Consider the following 19,457-nt stretch of genomic DNA (forward strand, 5'->3'; position numbering starts at 1 on the left):
TGGGGAAGCTTTGTGGCCTACAGGTGGCGCTGCTTGCTGCGGAGGGAAGGTGGTGCATTGAACTTACCGCTGCCTCTGGGAAGGGCGACTCCTGACAGTGCCTCCAGCACGGAGCTCTTGCCCGAGCTCTGGTCCCCGATGACGGCGATGGCCGGCAGGGCCAGGTCCTGCTCCACACCCAGAGCCCGCAGGGAGTCAATGAGGTCGATGCAGGGGCGCACCTTCTGCTCGTACTGGCTGTACAGGTTGTTCTCAGGCCCCTGGAGAAGGCAGAACAGATGCCACTGCCGTGACCCCTGATAGGGTCCCTGGTGTCATGGAGATGTGTGGCAGAGTTTGTGCGGCTATGATGTTAGGTTGGGTTGCAGACAGGAGGTGAGAAGGTGGATGGAGGGGTGCCGCTGCTTTCAGGGGCCCTTCTGTTCTGTTCCTATTGAGGCCTCACAGGCGCAGATGCTGGGAGGATTTGGCTGCAGGTGTGCAGGGTGTGCCTCCTGGGGAGGGGCTGGGAGCACTGAGCCAGGAAGAAGTTCCAAGAGGCAGAGACTCTAGCCAGAGGGAGGAGAGGTTCTGGGCCGGGGGGCTGCAGAGCTGGGGAGGGTGGCGAGTGGGTGGGCTGGCAATGTGACGGCTGCAGGGGAGGCTGAAAGAAAAGCTCCAGGAAGGGGACCCCCGCACACAGAAGCCCCCAGACCCACGTCGCAGCAGCCTGTTGCTGCAGGAGAGTCTGTGTATGTTTCTGGTACTTGTTGGGTGTGATCAGGAGAGCTGGAGACATCAGCTGTGCCGGAGGAGCAGACTGGCTGGTTTTGTTATCGTGGGGGGCTGACATGACAGCCCTCTGCACCGGCAGCCAGAAGGCACCCTTTCTGAATGTCCCTCCACCGGGCTTACCTTTGCCCTTGGCTGGCTCCTGTTTCCTGGTGGTGGCTGATTGTTCAAAGTGAGAAAGTTGAAGTCCTTGGCGAGGAAAGCAGCGTCCTTCTCCGCCCCCTGCCAGTTTGGAGGAAACATCATTTGCGGCTGCACTGTGCCGAACGGCGGTGGCTGTTGCTGGAAGAAATTCATTTCTTTTTTCAGGTAGCGTCGAGAAGAAAATTGATTTCTCCTCCGGTAGGGCCAAGGCTTGTGGGCCTTAGACATGGGCTGTCTCCCCGTCAGAGCTGGGGGATGCTTTCTCTGCTACTTGGCACCTCCAATCTTCCTGACAAGCTCTGCAAAGACACAAGAGGGAGAGTGGCCCACAGGTCACCAGAAGTCCTCCCCGAGGTGGCACTTTTGCCAACCCCTCCTCACCCCACCCTACAACCTACTCCCTACACACAGATGCAGAGACCAGGGGTCCGGTACAGGGCCCCTGTCTGCAGGAGGGGCTCTTGGCAGCCACAGAGCACAAGTGGATTTCTACCGGCCCGGGCTTGGGGAACAGGGGGCAGTGGACTCCACATTCCCAGTAGAGTCTCAATGTTCCTTTGCTACTTGTAGTTGTTGTTGTTGTTGTTGTTGAGACAGGGTCTCACTCCGTCACCCAGTGGGGGAGTGTAGTGGTGCAATCAGGGCTCACTGCAGCCTCAACCTCCCTGGACTCAAGCAGTCCCCCTGCCTCAGCTTACCGAGTAGCTGGGACTAGAGGCATGCACCACCATGCCCAGCTAGTTTCTTTTTGCGTGTGTATTTTTTATAGAGATGGGTTTTTGCCATGTTGCTCAGGCTGGTCTCAAACTCCTGAGCTCAAGCAATCCATCCGCCTCAGCATCCCAAAGTGCTGGGAATACAGCCGTGAGCCACCACACCCAGTCTCCTTTGTCACTTCTGATGGTCTGTGTCATCTATGGCATCAGGCCTCTGTGGCTCAGGACCAGGCAGGAGAACCATTAGGTGTGCAGAGATGACAGGCAGCACCTCCTGGGCCTGCTGGAAGCCAGATCTGGCCTCACACCCGGGCTTGGCCAGGCACCAGGGGAGTGTGGGAGAAGCAGGTGTTGGGCCCCAGTTCTCAGGCTGTGGCCTGCACTCAGATGAGGGCAGCACTGTGCTGAGACATACATTTAAGCTTCACAACAAGCCTATGCATTTGACCCTTATCTGGATTTTCAGGGTCAAGAAACTGACATCCGGGAGGACCGATGACACCTAAGCCAGGACTCAGAGCTGGGCCTGTGCTCTGGGCGGGAGCCCCCCACACTCTGGCTCACACTGTATCCCCCTTTCCTCTAGTAGTAAGGTGGATCTAGGAGGCTGAATGGTGTCCCCACAGTCCCCCCAAAATTTATGTTCACCTGGAACCTGGGAACATGACTTTTTTTTTGGAAAAAGACTCTTTGCAGATATAATTAAGGCAAAGATTTTGAGATGAGATCATTCTGGATTTAGAATGGGCCCTAAATCTCATCACAGGTGTCCTTATCAGAGACAGGCAGAGGGAGATTTGGGACACGGAGACACACAGGGAGAAGGGCCTGTGAAGACAGAGGCAGAGATTGCAGTGCTGCAGCCCAGGCCAGGGAATGCCAAGGCCTCTGCCACAGCCACCAGGAGCTGGCAGGAGAGCACAGATTCCCCCTGTGACCTCCGGAAGGAACCAGCTCTGCCGACACCTTGATCTGGGACTTCCAGCTTCCAGGGCTGTGAGAGAACCAATGTGTGTTGTCTAAGCCACCCAGTCTGTGGTCTTTGGCCATGACAGCCTGAGCAGACTCATACAAGGGCACGACTCTGAACGTGCCAGGCACTTTCCACCACGTGGTTATTGTGGTGATCAAGTCAGACCAAGCCCTCGCTCCTGGCACACCATCCTAGCAGGGAAATGCCAAAACAAATACACCAACCAACAAGGAACTCCAGGTGATGAGGGAGTGTCTGGAGAAAGACAGGTGGTGGGTTTGAGATTCTGGGGTGAGGGTAACTTGGGTGCCCACTGGAGGGTGTGCCTGGGAATGGGCAGAGGAGCAAGGCTTGGAGGAAGTGGGGACCAGCCTCTCCCACAGAGGAAATGCATGTGCAAAGGTCCTGAGGTCGGAATGAGCTCAGGGAATAGGAAGATGGTCAGTGTGACTGGTGCAAAAGAGGGAGGACAAAGGCTTGTAAGATGTGGGCAGAGGTCTCGCATTGTACACGGGTGTGAGGGAGGCCTTTGGAGGGTTCTGAGCTGGAGAGTGGCGTGATGGGCATCCTTGAGGATAAGGAGACCAGGTACAATAAAGGACACAGCCATGGTCCAGGAAGGGCATGAAGAAGAGGTAAGGTTTACACACAGCCAGAGTCCTGGGGCTTTGGGACAGTTGGGCCAGGCCACAGGACTCAGGCTCTGTATAACCGGATCTCATGCGTCCAGAGTTTCTCCCTCGAACAACCTGCCACATCTGCTACCTGCGACACCTGCTGGCTTTCAGCATGGCAGCCTGGAGGAGTGGGAAGCTAGCCCCTGGGGCAACCTCCCACCCTGAGGTGGGACAAGTGGGGACAACTTCCTCCTTCTCCCACCTCTCAGATGGACATGCTTCCAAGTGGCTCGTTAGAAGGTCCCTGTAGGATGGAGCCCAGTCATCCTCATGGGGTCTGCTGTCGGGGCCTTCCCCGTCCCTGCTCACCAGCCCAGACCCTACTCCTGCTGCCCGGGATCCCAAAGCCATGCACAAGCCTCTATGGAGGCTCCACTCGGCAAGGGGCAGGGCGGGACTAGACCAAGGCAGAGTGTCCTCCACAGGCAGGTGGCAGCACCATCTCCCTAAGATAAGGCCCACGATCCAGGTTTAGGATAAAGAATTAGAAAGTTGTGTTGGGGCCGTCCAGCACAAGGGCTGTGCATGGGACCTGGGGACCCGGAGCATGTGCTGAAATCTCTTTGGGTGTCAGTTTCCACATCTAGAAAATGGGGCTGACCGTTCCTCCTGAGGATGTGGGAGGGTTCCTACAATTACTTATATAAAGGCTCAGCAGCGTGCCAGGCACTTGTGGCTCAAAGATTGGGCATTAGTGTCAACACTGTCATGTGTGGCTGTCATTGTGGCACTGGTCTCTGCAGAGGGGACACTAGGCTTCTCACCATCCCCTTTCTTGGGAGGGCAGGGCTGCTGCGCCTGCTCAGGCTGAGAGCAGGGACTGCACTGTGCAGGAGGCGGTGCTCAGTGAGTGTGTGGAGCCTGTCCCAGGGCTGGCTCCTGCCTGCTCTTTAGGAGGGGGCTGCAGTACAGCCATCGAGGCCCGGCTGGGAGGACGCCTGCCTGTCTCTGTCTGGCTTTTTTTTTTTTTTAAGTTTGAGAGTCTGGGAAAGCAAGGGCTGCTTGAGGTTTGGTACCTGGCTCTCTTTCTGTCTTTGAAGTCCTCCCTCCTCCTGGGGGGCTCTAAAAGACAAGCCCAGGGGCAACACCCTTTGGGAAACAATGGCAAAGGGGGTGGTGAGAGCCGACTGGATTCTGGATGCTTTGAAGTCATGGTCAAAAAGTCAGCTAATGACCGGCTGTGGGGCTGAAGCGCAGGGGGGAATTGGGGAGAGCAGGAAGATCTGTGGCCAGAGCAGCTGGAGGAGGAGCCACACAATTCCAAAGGGCCTCTGGCTGGAGACTGCCTGGAGCCTGGAGGGCTTTGGCAGGCATGGGCTTCCAGATGCCTTCATCCTAATGATCACTCCCACCACTGCTCTCCAGCGCCTACTCCCAACAAGGCACAGAGAGGGTGTGGCTCACCCAAAGTCACATGGTGCATTGGTGACAGCCGGGGCTCCTGGGCCTGGCAGACACCCGTCTTGCCACACCCAATTTATCTGCCTCAGCTCCATGGCTCCCCTGGTTGGGTTCCTTGCTCTCTCTGAGCCACAGTTCCTGAGTCAATGTGAGTCTTCATCCACTCTGTAAACATTCATTGAGTGCCTGCTGTGTGCCGGGCTCTGGACACCCAGCCGGGAGACATTGCCACCTTTTTTGGCGCTAAGGATCTGATGGGGGAGGCAACAGTCAAAAGCCGCATTCCCACCACCTGAATGATATCTTTCCTGATGGATTCTGCCTGTTTCCTGTCTCCCCAGCTGCACTAAGGCCCCCAGGGGGGCAAGGATTTTTACCTGTTTTTTTCACAGCTGTACCTGCAGCTCAAAGTACCTGGCATACAGTAGGAGCTTAATAAAGGTTGTGGAGGAAAAAACAATAAAAATGGCAAAAGCATTTCCTGCATAGGAAACTGTCATGCACCCATCAAAATGTTCTATCTCCTAATGTGAGATATTTCCCAGTGGCTAAGCTGTAGTCCTGACTCCAAGTCACATTATTTTAAGAGATAAAAAAGTAAACATTTATACCGAGAATAGATAAGATGGGCATTTGGAGCTGCTTATGATTTGGGGATGCTACGGAAGCACAGAGGATTTATGACACCTGTGATTGTCCACATCAAAAATGAGTAAGGGATCAATAACTGATCAGAAGCTACCCAATATCCCGAGGAGGCATGAGACACTAAAGTAGAAGCTTTTGGTTGAGAAGCCGTGCCAGAAGTCAAGGGCAATGTCCTTATTGACTTCATGTTAAAAAAAATAGCTTTAAATACTACATTGTAGTTCTAAAATAGTAATTGACATCTATCCACCGAACTTTCAGAAAGAAAATTGGATCCATTTATAATTGACTCATAATAATCGATGCAAACTTCTGACAAGTAATATTGGCAATCTCAAAAATAGTTTCTCAATAAAGGTGGAATCTGGTCATCTCAGGACACCTGCCCGTGAGTGCCATGAGCCTTCCTAGCTCAATTACTCCATAATTGTTTGCATCATGGAAAAGGTAAATTAAGTTTTACACGCAATGCATATCGGTCAGGAAATTTTCTGGAATTGGCCCAGGAAGTGGTAGAGTCATATCTCATCTGCAACCAATATAACGCAGGCAAGACTGTAAAGGTGAGACAGGATTCAGAGCCATGGGTTCATCATTGCAAGTTTACCTCTTGCTAGACTTTCTGTTCTCAGCATGGAGAACACCTATCTTCCTATCAAAAGATTGTGGACTTACTGTCCTGGAGGGTCCTTCTTCTAACACAGACACTTCACTGTCTGAATCACCCTCAGTGTTCGCAAAATACAAAATCAATCACATACTGAAGCTGAAATTCCCTAACTATAAAAAATCCTCCATCTCTCTGGGCTTTGAGTTTTGCCACCAGCTTTATTGGCCGTGCGGTCTTGGCCTCTATCTGTAAGCAGAAGGTTACTCCTTAACTCCTAGGTCGAGGATATAATAGGCTATTGGCGTGACCGTCTCTGAGTGCTCACTTAGTCCAGCACCCCATGAGATCATAATGGGATGCGGTACATGACCAGGAGTAACTCCAGCAAGGCCTGGCTCTGCTCCATTTCATGTACACAGTTAAGCATTGTCAAGGATTAGCCTCACACACGAAGTCTTGTGCCCAAGGAAATGCCAGCCAGAGGAAATGCCGGCCAAACTTTTCTGACCTCCAGCCTGGTGTGGGTCCGCTGGAAGAGACCTCAAGGCAAAAACTTTTCAGACCTCTTTGGAAGGAGCCATTTCAGGTCCTCCTAACAAATGCCAGGGCAGTCAAGATCCAAGGTGTTGACCCAAGTACTCACGAGTCAGTAGAAACAGGCAACAAACCCAGACCAAAGGATCAGCTCAAAGGACCTCAAACCAAGACTAACCACAAAAGCCTCCAGATGCAAAAACTAAGAGCAATGGACCAAGCAGTCGGCTTTGGGAGTGGACAGCTTCACTCGAGATGACGAGACCAGAAAATGATTGAACTTCTTGTGACTTCCACCACAGTGGATTTCTTTGTGTGTATTTTTAAACATTATACTCATGGCTATTCTCTCTTTTTCAGGATCAGATTTCAATCCTACAACCACGTTTTATAACTTACTTGTTTTTGTCTTCTTCCTCCCTCCTTCAGACCAGAACACATTTTCTCCCAACCCACCCTAAGAATGACTCAGCAGTCCATTTGGAAATCTTGCCTCTTGCTGGATCTGCCACCCATTTCCAACTCCAGGAACCACACAAATTGTGAGCATTCCCTTACTGAATTCCACACCATACATTTTCCAACACATAATTACCTTAAGATCCACAGAATAAGCATTCTTATGCCCAGACACACATAGGCTGCCATAATCACCCCTACCATAAAACACAACCCGCATGGCTGGGGTCTGGAGAAAATGCTCCTGCCTGCTATATGACCACGCTGATGCTTTTCACATCCCTTTAGATCTGCTCTCAATTTCACTAAAGGCAGTATTACCACATACTTACATTTCTCATGAACAGATTTTTGCTTCCAACTCTTCTCCACTCACGAAATACAATTATACAAACAACAGAACCATTTGCAAGAGAAATATGCATGAAGAAAAATGTCCAGGTGCAGGAAGGCAAGATTGTTAAGTTGCCTAAAAGTGGTCACCGCTGTTTGCCGAAACAGAGCTCATGGGAAACTTTTCTCTCCGAACAACCCCACACCGCCCCACCCCAACGGTGCCATGGGAGGGCCCCTTTCCTTACATGGTGCCAATGCACCCCCACGCTGGCCTGAGGACCCGTCATTGTACTTTGGGGGCTCCTAGCGATACAATCGCAGGATTCAGCTCCTCTCCCGTCCCATTTCCTCTGCTCTTCACAGCTTTCACAGAAGTAGCTTTGCTGGAAGTGTTAGAGCTGCAGGTTCCAACAATTAACTTGAAGGTCTTTAACGTTAGTAGTGGTTCCTGACTTACGGCTATCACGGGCTTATCCCTTGCTCTGGCTGGAATGACACAGCCCAGGAAAAGAACCTTTATCCACCCGCCATGGTGGGATGGACGACGGAAGTCGTGGGCCCGAGCTCTGGGGAACACTTCCTGTTGCTTTGTTACCCTCCTCGAGTCTAGCACAACAACCCCCAAATACAAACACTGGCTTTCCAAATTAGAGAGCAGAGCTTGGAATCTTTTCTGGCTAAAGGCAGGCTGAGGGGGACGCGGGCTCCCTGGAAGTTCCCCGACTTTGCTGATGGGACTGTCCCCTGCTAGCTGCATAGCCACGGCGGGCGGGTACATGCTACTGTGGAGGGAGGAGAGTGACTGATCGCAAGGCTCCGTGCTGGGTGCCGCATCATCTCCCATGCAGGGTGGCCCTGGCTTCTACCGAAGGTGGCTGCTGAGAGCGCCCTGCAGGGGAGGCCCCTAGGGCACCAGAGTCCCAGAGCAGCACCTCACTTCTCGGGAATACCCCTTCCAGAAGCCCTGAGGCCAGCCCAGCACTCCCACCTGCCGGCCCAGCACTCTCACCTGCCGGCCCAGCACTCCCACCTGCCGGCCCAGCAGCTCTCAGCGGCTTTCCTTCCTTGGGCTAGAGACTGCTTACACGGCCGGGCTCAAACACCTGCCCCATTCCCCGGCCAGCCTCATCCCCAGATGCCACCCTGTGCTGACCTGGACTGCCCTCTCTGCAGTGGAATCTTCACTCGGACCCTCTGTCTCAGCCTTTCCTAATGAGCTCCTGCCCGGTCTTGCATCCTGCCCCCGCAGCCTCAGAGGGGTGGAAAGGATCTTCCAGCAGAGCCAGCGGCTCCTGGGCTCAGCAGCCCCACCCGGGGCCCCTACTCACTGGGAGGAAAGACCATGGTTGTGTGAATGGCCCCGCCGCCGCTCAGCCTTCAGCCCCTGTTCTCCAGCCTGGCTCCCAGAGGTCCAGGTCGACAGGCCTCCTGCACCCCCCTCCTCCCATGGGGGCTGAAAGCACTTCCTGTTTTCAGAACTAGCCCTGGGTTCATACAACGTTTTCTGATGTGAAATCCTTGAAACCAGAAGGGCTAGGCAGCAATTTTATGGGATCACCGAGAGATGAGTCCACCTAAAGTTGGCACCAACAGCTCCTAGCCCTATGGAGACTTTCTCAGGGGGTACAGGAGGGTTTGGCCAGGACCCAGCAGCTCGGTGGGCCTGGTGGCACCCACCCTAGCAGGTGAGATCTCAGGTGGCCTCACTCCACCCATCTGTCTGGGAGGGAGCCTGGGACTCTGAACCCCCAGCCACAATATCCTTCAAAGACTGAGAGCTGGATCCAGCTGCCCTTGGTGACGAAGTCAGGGGTCCAGGAACAAAACTGAGTGCTGATGGGAGGTGATAACTCAGCCTCAACTTCTTCCTCTCCATAGGAAGAAAGAACAAGGGAAACGAGGGTTCCTTTTGTGAAGCCCAATATTCTTCGTTTCATGTTCTTTTTAGAACATATTTAACACCATCGCCACCCTCACCCTCATTCTCATGAAGGGCAGGTCTTGCTAAGCATATCATGAGCTGATTACTAAGTTTGAGAGAACAGGAGCTGGACACAGATTGCTCTGCAAAATAAAGGGGTGAAAAGTTGCAGGGGTGAACATGTGTGAAGGTCGGAGGCAGGAGTGAGCCGTGGGGTGACATGTAGGGGACGAGAAGTCCCTCGGTCCCCCTCCCTGTTGCAGTTTAGGGAGGATTTTCTGACACAGGCCTGTTGAGTAAGAAATGTAGGTTTCGGATTGTCTGGTGTGTGCCTGGTAAACCATCTGTCTCCCCTACACAATCTTCAGAAATGGCTACAGTGTGTCTGCGTGAGTGGACTGTCTGGGGAGCCTGTTGGCTGGCTGGGTGCCCCTGCAGGCTCACGGAGACGACACGGAAGAGCTGGGTGACACATGGACATGTGGGACTCAGGCTATGCACACAGGCAAAAGGGAATGAAAGTGGGGGGCTTAAGAGGCGTAGGGGTGCAGCCTCTGCTTTCAGGAGCCAGTGCACTGTGGGTTCCTCTCCAGGGCTCAGTCCCCACCAGGTTAGGAACCTGGAACTGGCTCCTGATAAGATGGAGAAAAACAAGGGACTGCACGCACAACACAGAGTGCCAAGGATGAACAATATGGGGCTGAGGAAGACGGCTGGTCCTGTGCAGGGATCTCTGAGGCTCTCCCAGGGAAGGGACTTCTCTTCTTCCCTTTCAGTGGCAGGGCCCAAAGCATCTGAGAGGGACCTCTGCCTGCCCCAGTAGCTGGGATTACAAGCATGCACCACCACGCCCAGCTAATTTTGTATTTTCAGTAGAGATGAGGTTTCTCCATGTTGGTCAAGCTGGTCTCAAACTCCTGACCTCAGGTGATCCACCCGCCTCGGCCTCCCAAAGTGTTGGGATTACAGGCGTGAGCCACTGTGCCTGGCTAAACCTCTTCTCTTTGTAAGTTACTCAGTCTCAGGTTTACCTCTATGGTGACACAAATGGACTAGCACGCCTAGTCATAGATCAGCCCCGTGAGTGATATACAGGTGCAAAAAGGGAATTAATCAAATCTGTAAGACTATGTTTCCCAAACTGTGCACCTGGGGGTATTTCAGCAAACTCACAGGCCACTATGGGATCTTTAAGATTTCCCAGCGATACATGAAGGCAGCTGTTGGACACCACCCAGCCTACTATTACTGAGTTGTTTGGACCTACCTAATTAGTAAATAGAACTGCCAGGAATTTATTTTGGGTGGCGGGCACCATAAGTGAACTACGGAACCACTCAGGGAAACCCAAATGGAGAAAGGTTGAGAATCCCTACTCTAAGAGCGAAGGCCGGAGGACTGGCAGATCGTGAGGGTGCATGCGTCTGAGAGGTGAGCGGGGGCGACTGAGACAAATCCAGGCTGAGTGAGGAGGCAGGAGTGGGCTTCTGCGTGTCTGCGTCCAAATGTCCCCTTTTGGAGAACACTTTTGCATTGCTGGTGGGAGTGTAAATTAGTTCAGCCATGTGGAAAGCAGTGTGGTGATTCCTCAAAGAACTTAAACAGAATTACCATTCGACCCAGTAATCCCATTACTGGGTAGGTATGTACCCAAAGGAATAGAAATCATTCTACTGTAAAGACACATGCAGACGAATGTTCATGGCAGCACCATTACAATAGCAAAGACATGGAATCAACCTAAATGGCCATCAATGGTAGACTGGATAAAAAAAGTGGTACATATACACTATGGAATATTATGCAACCATCAAAAAGAATGAGATCATGTCCTTTGCAGGAACATGGATGGAACTGGAAGCCATAATCCTAAGCAAACTAATCTAATAACAGAAAACCAAATACCACATGTTCTCAATTATTAGTGGGAGCTAAACATTAAATACATATGGTCACAAAGAAGAGAAAAAGAGACACCTGGGTCTACTCAAGGGTGGAGGGTGGAAGGAAGGAGAGGAGAAAAAACTATCTATTGGGTACTACGCTTATTACCTGAGTGATGAAATAACGTGTACACTAAACTCCCATGACACAATTTACCCATGTAACAAACCTGCACATGGACCCCTGAATCTAAAATAGAAGTTAAACAAACAAACAAACAAACAAATTTTCCTTTTTTATAAGGATACCAGTCATATTGGATTAGGGCCCACCCTACTGGAAAACAACCTCGTCTTTACATCTGTAAAGACCCTATTTCCAAATAAGGTCACATTCAGAGGTTCTGAGGTTAGGATTTGAACATATACATTTGAGGGGTGTGATGGTTAATACTGAGTGTCAACTTGACTGGGTCGAAGGATGCAAAGTATTGATCCCGAGTGTGTCTGTGAGGGTGTTGCCAAAGGAGATTCACATTTGAGTCAGTGGCCTGGAAAGGCAGATCCACCTTCAGTCTAGGTGGGCACCATCTAATCAGCTGTCAGCACAGCTGGAATATAGAGCAGGCAGAAAAATGTGAAAAGAGAGACTGGCTTAGCCTCCCAGCCTACATCTTTCTCCCGTGCTGGATGCTTCCTGCCCTCGAACATTGGACTCCAAGTTCTTCAGTTTTTGGGACTCACACTGGCTCTCCTTGCTCCTCAGGCTGCAGATTGCTTATTGTGGATCTTGTGATCCTGTAAATTTATACTTAATAAACTTCCATATATGTGTATATATTTATTTATTTATATTCCATTAGTTCTGTCCCTCTAGAGAACCCTGACTAACACAGGGGGCCTAGTTCAACCCATAACAGGTAGGTAGTGACTGAAAGTAGTACAGCAAGAAAATCAGCCCACGGCCCCGCCTCCTGCAGCGCTGCCCCACCCCTGTCCCTGTCCCTGTCCCTATCCACACTTGAGGAGCTGATGCCTGTCCCCGATGCCCAGGATGTGCTTAGTCCATCTTCCACCAGGGTCCTCAGGAGCCCGGGAGGGTGGTGAAAAGGGAAGCCTGGTCACTGTATTGATTTCTATTGAGGGCTGGAAAAAACCTCTAAAAGTACAAAGGGGAGGGAGTTTCCCTACATGTGCTTAAAGCCATAACTTGGCAATTCCAGAGACCTTTGCAAAGAGAAATCCCTCTTTCCAGGTGCATCACTGGACAGGAAGGCCCTGGGGGGTGAAGGCCCAGGAAGCTGGTGGTTACCCAGCTTAGGCAGCGCTGAGGTGAGGGATTCCAGGCAGAGGTAGTCAGAAATCGCGGTGAACTCATGACTGACACTCCCTGATGCCCCCGACGAAGGCAGAAGCCTCTGGCTCCAGAATGCTTTTGGGTCTATCATCTCCCCAAATTCTCAACAGAGCCTGTCCTGCAGATGAGGAAACTGGGCCATGGGGAGATGCTGGAGGCCTTGAGGGGGCCCCAGCCCGGGGCTGGGAATCGGGTCTCCAGTGCTGTCTCTGACCTGCAGCTGACACTGCACCCCAGGAAGTTGAGATTAGAGGACAAGCACACACATTCCCTGCTGAGTTTGGAAGTTTGACTGAGACTGCCAGGATCGTGTAAACACCCCTGGGAAGGATGGAAATGGCTGTGCCGGACACGGTGGAACCTGCTGAAGTCTAAGGCAAGCTGCGTCTCCCACATGGGCATAACCACTATTGCTGGCTTGCAACCAGTCCGAGAGCTCTGCTGGGTCCTGGGCACCAGGGGCCACTCTGCTGTGTCCCTTTGCTCCAGTCCCAGTGTCACTCGCATGGTGTAGGGTCATGGCTGACCAAGCACAGGCACTGAATGCGACCTTATCTCCCCGGGCTCACCTCCTTTCTTTTTAAGACCACTTGTTTTTCACCCACTCAAAGATATATATTGAGCACTAAGTCCTTGAGATACATATCGAGTCAGGCAGACAAAGATCCCTGGGGGAGCTTGCATTCTAGGGCAGGGGCTAAACCTAAATAAAGCTCACATACATCCTGGCCAGACGCAGGGACTCACACCTGCAATCCCAATGCGTTGGGAGGCCAAGGCAGGAGGATCACTTGAGCCCGGAAGTTTAAGACTGCAGTGAGCTGTGATATGGTACCATTGCACTCCAGCCTGGGAAACAGAGCAGGAAGACCCTGTCTCAAAAAAGAAAAAGAAAAAAAAAAATTGCACATCCGAAGGGAGTCAAAAGTGCTTCAGGGGGTGGGGCAGGGGTGGGAAGTAGAGCAGAGTAAACGGAGGAGAGGGTGTGAGGAAAGATAACTTGGAATCCTGATCTTTTTAAACTGCTACGGACAACATTCTAAACACAAAATGAGAAAGAACAATGTTCAAAAGGTGTCATCAAAGCCGAAAGGGATGGCTTACGCCTGTAATCCCAGTGCTTTGGGAGGTTGAGGGGTAAGGACTTCTTGAGCCAGTGAGTTTGAGACCAGCCTGGGCAACATAGAGAGCCCCTGTCTCTACAGAAAACAAAATAAAATTAACCAGGTGTGGTGGTGCACACCTGTAGTCCAGCTACTTGGGAGGCTGAGGTGGGAGGATCCCTTGAGCCCGGGAGCTTGAGACTGCAGTGAGCCATGATCACGCCACTGCACGAGAACTTCTCTCAAAAAAAAAAAAAAAAAAAAAAAAAAAAAAAAAAAAGGCATCATCAATACCACCATGTGTCCTTTCAGCTCTATATCAATTATAAAATGGACTTCAGCCCCCAGAGTTCAGGCGATCCAGGGTTCAGTGGTCCAGAGTGCTGGAGTTGGCCCCTACTGGCTGGGAACTGGCCACGGTGGGAGCATTCACACCATGAGAAAAAACACAAAGGCCAGAAACAGGCCCCAACTCTGCCCCTCCCCCCTCCCCCATTCACCGTCACCAAGATCACGTCAGAGCATCGCAAATACCACAAAAGGAGGAACACTTGAAGCCCTCCGAGACGGCTTTTGGGGCACAAAGCTCCTTAACCCCCAGACTTTGTAGGAGCTGAGCAAAGCTGTCCTAAAAACCAGCCCTTTGTGTCCACCCGACTTTTGGCCAGATCAGGATGGAGGCCACTCTGTCCCCATGGCCAGCCACTTCCCCTCCGGAGCCTCTCTCTCTGTGCACAAGGCTACTGTGGGCTGGTGGCAACATGGGCCCTCACACCAGAGGCAGCATCCGAATCTTATCTTTATGGCTCCTGCCTCCCAGCACAAGCCACATTCACCAAGCAGATGTCACGTCACTCAGGAAACATTTTTTAAAGGCGCATCTGCCGTGCATCAGACACAAAGCAGCCCTCCCTGCACTGGCCCCGCTCTTACCGCTGCACGTCCAGGACGGAGAAATCATCTCTTCCCTTTCCTCCACTTCACTTTTATGTGGCGTATGAACCACTCCCTCCCCTGCTCCGTCATCAACAAACAGGGAGAGAAATGAAACTACTTGATCTGGCCACAGAAATGAAACTGAGTTATCAGCGTGCTCTCCAGATGACTCACAGAGTGGTCCTCAAACTCCAGCTGCATCCGAATCCTGGGAGAGCTGTGGAGATAGGGTGGCTGTCCCCCCACCCCCACCAGACAGTCTGATCTGTCAGGTCTGGGCTGGGCCTGAGAATCAGCATTGCTAACAGATTCCAGGGGAGGCTGGCATGGGGGCAGCTCAGAGTGGCTCAGTCAATGGAAGGCTCTGCCATGACAGTGCCATCCAGTACCACCTGCGTGGCTCTGAAATGTGACTATTGCCACCAAGGAACTGGACTTCGAACTCCATGTAATTTGAATTAATAGCCATGTGTGGTTCGTGTATCGGACCTCACAGATGCACTGCTGTGACAGCCCGAGGACATGCTCTCAGGTACATGATCTGAACCCTCTGAGCTGTCCTGCTTAGCTCCATGCCAGAGCCGCACCTGACAAATGTCACCTCTCCCCTCATTAGGTGCGGAAAACCCAAAGAAGGAGGGTCAACAGCTTTCCGCAAGCACTCGTGCCTGAGGTCCCTGCCTCATAACCAAGACGGTTTTCTTCCCATTGGAGATAAGGAGGCCCCAGGACAAACCCCAGGCTCCGGAACTCAGCCCTGAGCCGGCTGCATGCCATCTTTCTGGTCCTCAGTTACTTTTCACCTACAAAAGTGAAGGTGCACAACCGCGTGCTCCCTAAGGCTTCCTGCTCTGTGACCAAAGTCAAGGGGGGCCAGGCATTCCCATCCCCAGAGCCAAGAGGTCTGGGAACTTCCAGGAGGAGCCCTCCAGACACCGGAGAGGGGACCAAGCCTCTCGAGGACTGGCAGTGACGGCTGGGAGGGAGGAAGTAGGCTCTCAGCTCTCCTATCCACCCGTGATTCTCTCCCAAACAAAAATCAACACTATACGTTTAAAAAAAATCTTGAGCACCTCTTTGCTAAGTCACTGTAGTGACTTCCCTTGGGTGCAGGCTTCGCTTTGCAGAAGATATTCAGAAACTTAAAATGTTTTTCAAAACCTTGGCATTAGAAATATTCACACCAGGAGATCATCGTCAGGATCACCTATCCCTGAACCACTTCTCTTCCTGAGAGCCCTGGGGGTCAGAGGCTGAGGAGTGAGGGGAGGAATGTGAATCTCAGACTTGGCAGCGTGATACGACATTTGGTTTCACTAGGAATGTCTTTCACAACAGGGCCTGGGCTGGCCTACTGCTTCAAGGAAGGCACAAAGAAAGGCCTCAGAGAAGCCGGACAGAGGGACACGAGCAGCTCGGGCCAGCTCAGGGGACCCTCCTCCCTCTGTCAAGGCATCTTCTGCCTCCTGCACGCCCCTCACCAGCAGCCCTGGGAAGGACCAGGGGTGCTTGCGCATGCAAACTTCAAGGACAGGGTTCTTGCGTTCTGAGCACTAAGCCCTGAGGGTGAATGAATGTCCCATGCAGCATCCAAGCACGGGGGCCTGGGCCGGGGCCAGAAAAGATGCTGCTGCTCAGGCCTCGGTCACAGCCACCGGGCGGAGCTCTTTCCTCAGCTCCACATCAGGGAGCGTTACAGTGTGCAGCTTGGTAAAGAGGCGAAGTCCAGAAGCCCCAGTGCCCGCCTCCTGCCCTGGCACACTGACTGTATGGAAAGCGCCAGCGCCTCTGTATGCTGGTGAAGTTCCTGGCCACCTGGAAGCCCCTGCAGCACCTGCAGCCATCCAGAGCCAGCGTGCATCCACTCTCCCGTGGCCTCTCCAGTCACAGAAGGAGAGATCAAGCAAAGGCTTGCCTGGATTAACAGGACAAAGGCAATGGTGAAGTGCTGTAGACAAGCAGGGTCCTTACCTGGGGTGTGTCCCTCCCAGCAGAGCACAGGAGCAGCGGGTGCACCTTGGAGTGGAACTCCACCCTTTCACGTCCGTGTGACCTGGCTCTTTGTTTCTTTTTTGTTTGTTTGCTTGTTTCAGCCTGGCTTTTCACACCCAGGGCTCAGCCGTGGCTGGCCTGTGGCCACATTAACACGAACAAGAAATCAGTGCTGTTGTGAGCCACTGAGAATTGGGGCAGTTTGTTACTGTGAGAATGCTGGAATTCGGGGTGCCATGTAGCACCACGTTTTAAAAGGAGTCCTGCCAACAAAAATGCTTGGAAACCATTCATCTATCCCAACTCTTTTATCTTACAGATGAGATATAGAGGCTCAGAGAAGCAGTATTAACCTGGCACCAAAGTCTCCTAGCTCTTCTGGGGCCAGGCCCGGGAAAGACATGAGAATGGACACTTGGCAGCGACTGCTGGCCCCAGTGACTCTATTTTCTTAGCACATGCGTCATCTGACCCACCGTTTCAGTACGTGTGGAACATCCTGGACTCCTGGATCTACTGCTGCATCTTCTAGAGAGTGAGGTGTTCAGTTGCCCTCCTTAGAGCAGCGCCTCTCTCCCCACCCCACTCAGCAGCCTGGCATGAAGGCAGGGACTGTGTACTGTACCCCCGCTGCCAGACGTGGGAGGCACCCAGAGTTATGGAATGAATGAATACATTCACAGGCCCACAGGAAGAGCTTGAACAAGGAAGTAACGTAAGCCCTCGGAACTGCTGCTAATTCTCCCAGCAGAAGGAGATGACTGTTGGAAACTAGGAGGTGCTTGGTGATAATGGAATAAAGGTTTTCTCTCTGCAGAGCTGTCTGGACCACACAGGGGTCACACTTAGATCTGATCATAACATAGCTCCACCTGGACAAGCTGTTTCTCCCAACCCTCTTTCCAGCTTGAATCACATCATTCCCTTTAAGAATTTCCATTCATTTTAGTTTCCTGCTAATTGACATCTTCGCTACATAAAATACTGGTATAAAAATACTGTGTACCAAGATTTGATGCAACTAGCGAATGTTCATTGGTTTACAACAAACCCAAAATACTCATCAAATATGGACTGTTGGGTTTAGAAAAATAAGATTCTTGAGCGATTCCAGCTGCATTTGTTTATACAGAACACATTTGCTCAGGACCCTGCAGTGTCAGCTTGGTTCTTTGGGTATGCAGCCTTCTATCTGGATCTCTGCAGGCCAGCCAGAATATCTGTTGTTCTTAGTATCAGAGTGGTTGATCTGTGTAGAGAAAAGAAGAGTTTTATTTATTCATTAATCTAATAAACAAGTATTTAATCAGTGTCAGTTGTGAGCCGACACAACCACTTCCTAGATTTGGGTTTGTTCCAACCAAAGCTGGGTGTTTGATTTCCAATACATTTCTTAATAATGTATTTTTAAATTAATGTATAATAGATGTACATATTTTTGGGGTATATATGATAACGTGATATATCCGTATCATGTGTAAAGATCAAATCAGGGTCACTGGGATATCCATCACCTTAAATTACTTTTTCTTTATGAGAGGAACTTTCAAATTATTCTCCTCTATTTTGAAATGTACAATAGATGATTTTTAAGTACAGTTGCTCTAATGATCTATTGAACACTATGTCTTATTTCTTCTAACCGTGTATTTATACCCTGTTTCTTAATAATACTTGAAGCAGGTGTTAATACAGCTCTAGAACTTTATGCAATGACAGAAATGTTCTATAATCTACATGTCCAGTGGAGTAGCCCCTAGCCACACTGGGTTATGGAGTACAGATGGTCCCCAACTCATGGTGGTTTGACTTTACAATGGTGCAAAGGAGGTAATGCATTCAGTAGAAACTATACTCCAAGGACCCACACAACCATTCTGTTTCACTTTCAGTCCAGTGTTCAATAAATTCCATGAGACACTCAATACTTTATTGTAAAATAGGCTTTGTGTTAGGTGATTTTGCCCAACTGCGGTCAACTGTAAGTGTTCTGAGCATGTTTAAGGTATGCTAAGCTAAGCTATCATCTTTGGTAGGTTGGGTATGCCACGTGCATTTTCAATTTACAATATTTTCAAATACGATGCTTTTATTGGAATGTCAGCTGAAGAGCATCTGTACTTGAAATGTGAATAGTGCAACTGATAAACCAAAATTTGAATTCTATTTAATTTTAATAAATTTAAGTATAAAATGTAAATTTAGCTAGTAGCTGCCATATTGGACAGTGTAGCTCTAATGTTTAGTTTTCAACTCTGGGAGTAAAACTACGTGTGTATGTGTGTGTGTGTGTGTGTGTGTGTGTGTATGTGTGTATGTGTTTTTTTTCCCAGAGTTCTTGTATAGTTCCTTCCTCAGCAAATGTGTATTCATCCCAAAGTGGGTTTAATCCTCCATATCTTCAACTGTTTCACAGATAATAGAGCACCTTAACTTGATGCTTAAATAAAGTAAGGTGCATTTTGTTAATAACTTTGGAATTCCAGTAATATATCCCTTTTTATATAACAGCTTTACTGGGATATAATTCACATAGTATAAAATCCACCAATGTAAAGTGTACAATTCAATGGTTTTAGCATGGTCACAGATCTGTGCAACCATTTTAAAACATTTTCATCACCCAAACAAGAAGCCATGTACCCATTAGCGGCCACGAATCTCTTTTCCCCCCACCCTAGGCAGACATGAATCTCCTTTCTGACTCTGTGGATTTTCTCATTCTGGAAATTTCATATAAATAAATGGAATCACATAACATGTGACATTTTGTGTTTGTTTGTTTGTTTGTTTCACTTAGCCTGTTTTCAAGGTTCATCCATATTGTAGCATGTATCAGAATTTTATTTCTTTACATATTTGAATATATTCCATTGTATGGCTATGCCATATTATATATATATATTTCCTACCCATTAATCAAACATTTGGATTGATTCCATTTTTTGGCTATTATAAATAATGTTGCTATGCACAGTCATGCACAAGTTTTTGTG

The 19,457-nt window shown here is 50.4% G+C and overlaps 2 protein-coding genes across 5 annotated transcripts in view; both read right to left on the reverse strand.

Annotated features, from left to right (window-relative positions):
* MX2 (MX dynamin like GTPase 2) overlaps positions 1–14,530 on the reverse strand; it is a 44,829-nt gene extending 30,299 nt beyond the window's left edge. The window contains exons 1-3 of one of the 2 annotated variants that reach the window (XM_032175228.2): positions 14,467–14,530; positions 895–1,214; positions 68–260 (exon numbers count right to left, since the gene is read on the reverse strand). In XM_032175228.2, the coding sequence (XP_032031119.1) occupies positions 68–260; positions 895–1,143 (442 nt within the window). In that variant the 5' untranslated portion in view covers positions 1,144–1,214; positions 14,467–14,530. Of the gene's footprint in view, positions 1–67; positions 261–894; positions 1,215–7,514; positions 7,616–14,466 lie in introns of those variants that run through there. The other variant, XM_058427821.1, reaches the window with a different exon arrangement.
* Positions 14,531–17,472: 2,942 nt separating this feature from the next.
* The window catches only part of FAM3B (FAM3 metabolism regulating signaling molecule B), a 55,316-nt gene continuing 53,331 nt past the window's right edge, over positions 17,473–19,457 (reverse strand). For all 3 annotated transcript variants that reach the window (XM_058427810.1, XM_032174492.2, XM_032174491.2), the window contains one exon: positions 17,473–17,710. In XM_058427810.1, the coding sequence (XP_058283793.1) occupies positions 17,621–17,710 (90 nt within the window). In that variant the 3' untranslated portion in view covers positions 17,473–17,620. The remainder of the gene's footprint in view (positions 17,711–19,457) is intronic.

The sequence above is a fragment of the Hylobates moloch genome, unplaced genomic scaffold (assembly GCF_009828535.3).
Source record: "Hylobates moloch isolate HMO894 unplaced genomic scaffold, HMol_V3 SCAFFOLD_14, whole genome shotgun sequence".
Classification (NCBI taxonomy): Eukaryota; Metazoa; Chordata; class Mammalia; order Primates; family Hylobatidae; genus Hylobates; species Hylobates moloch.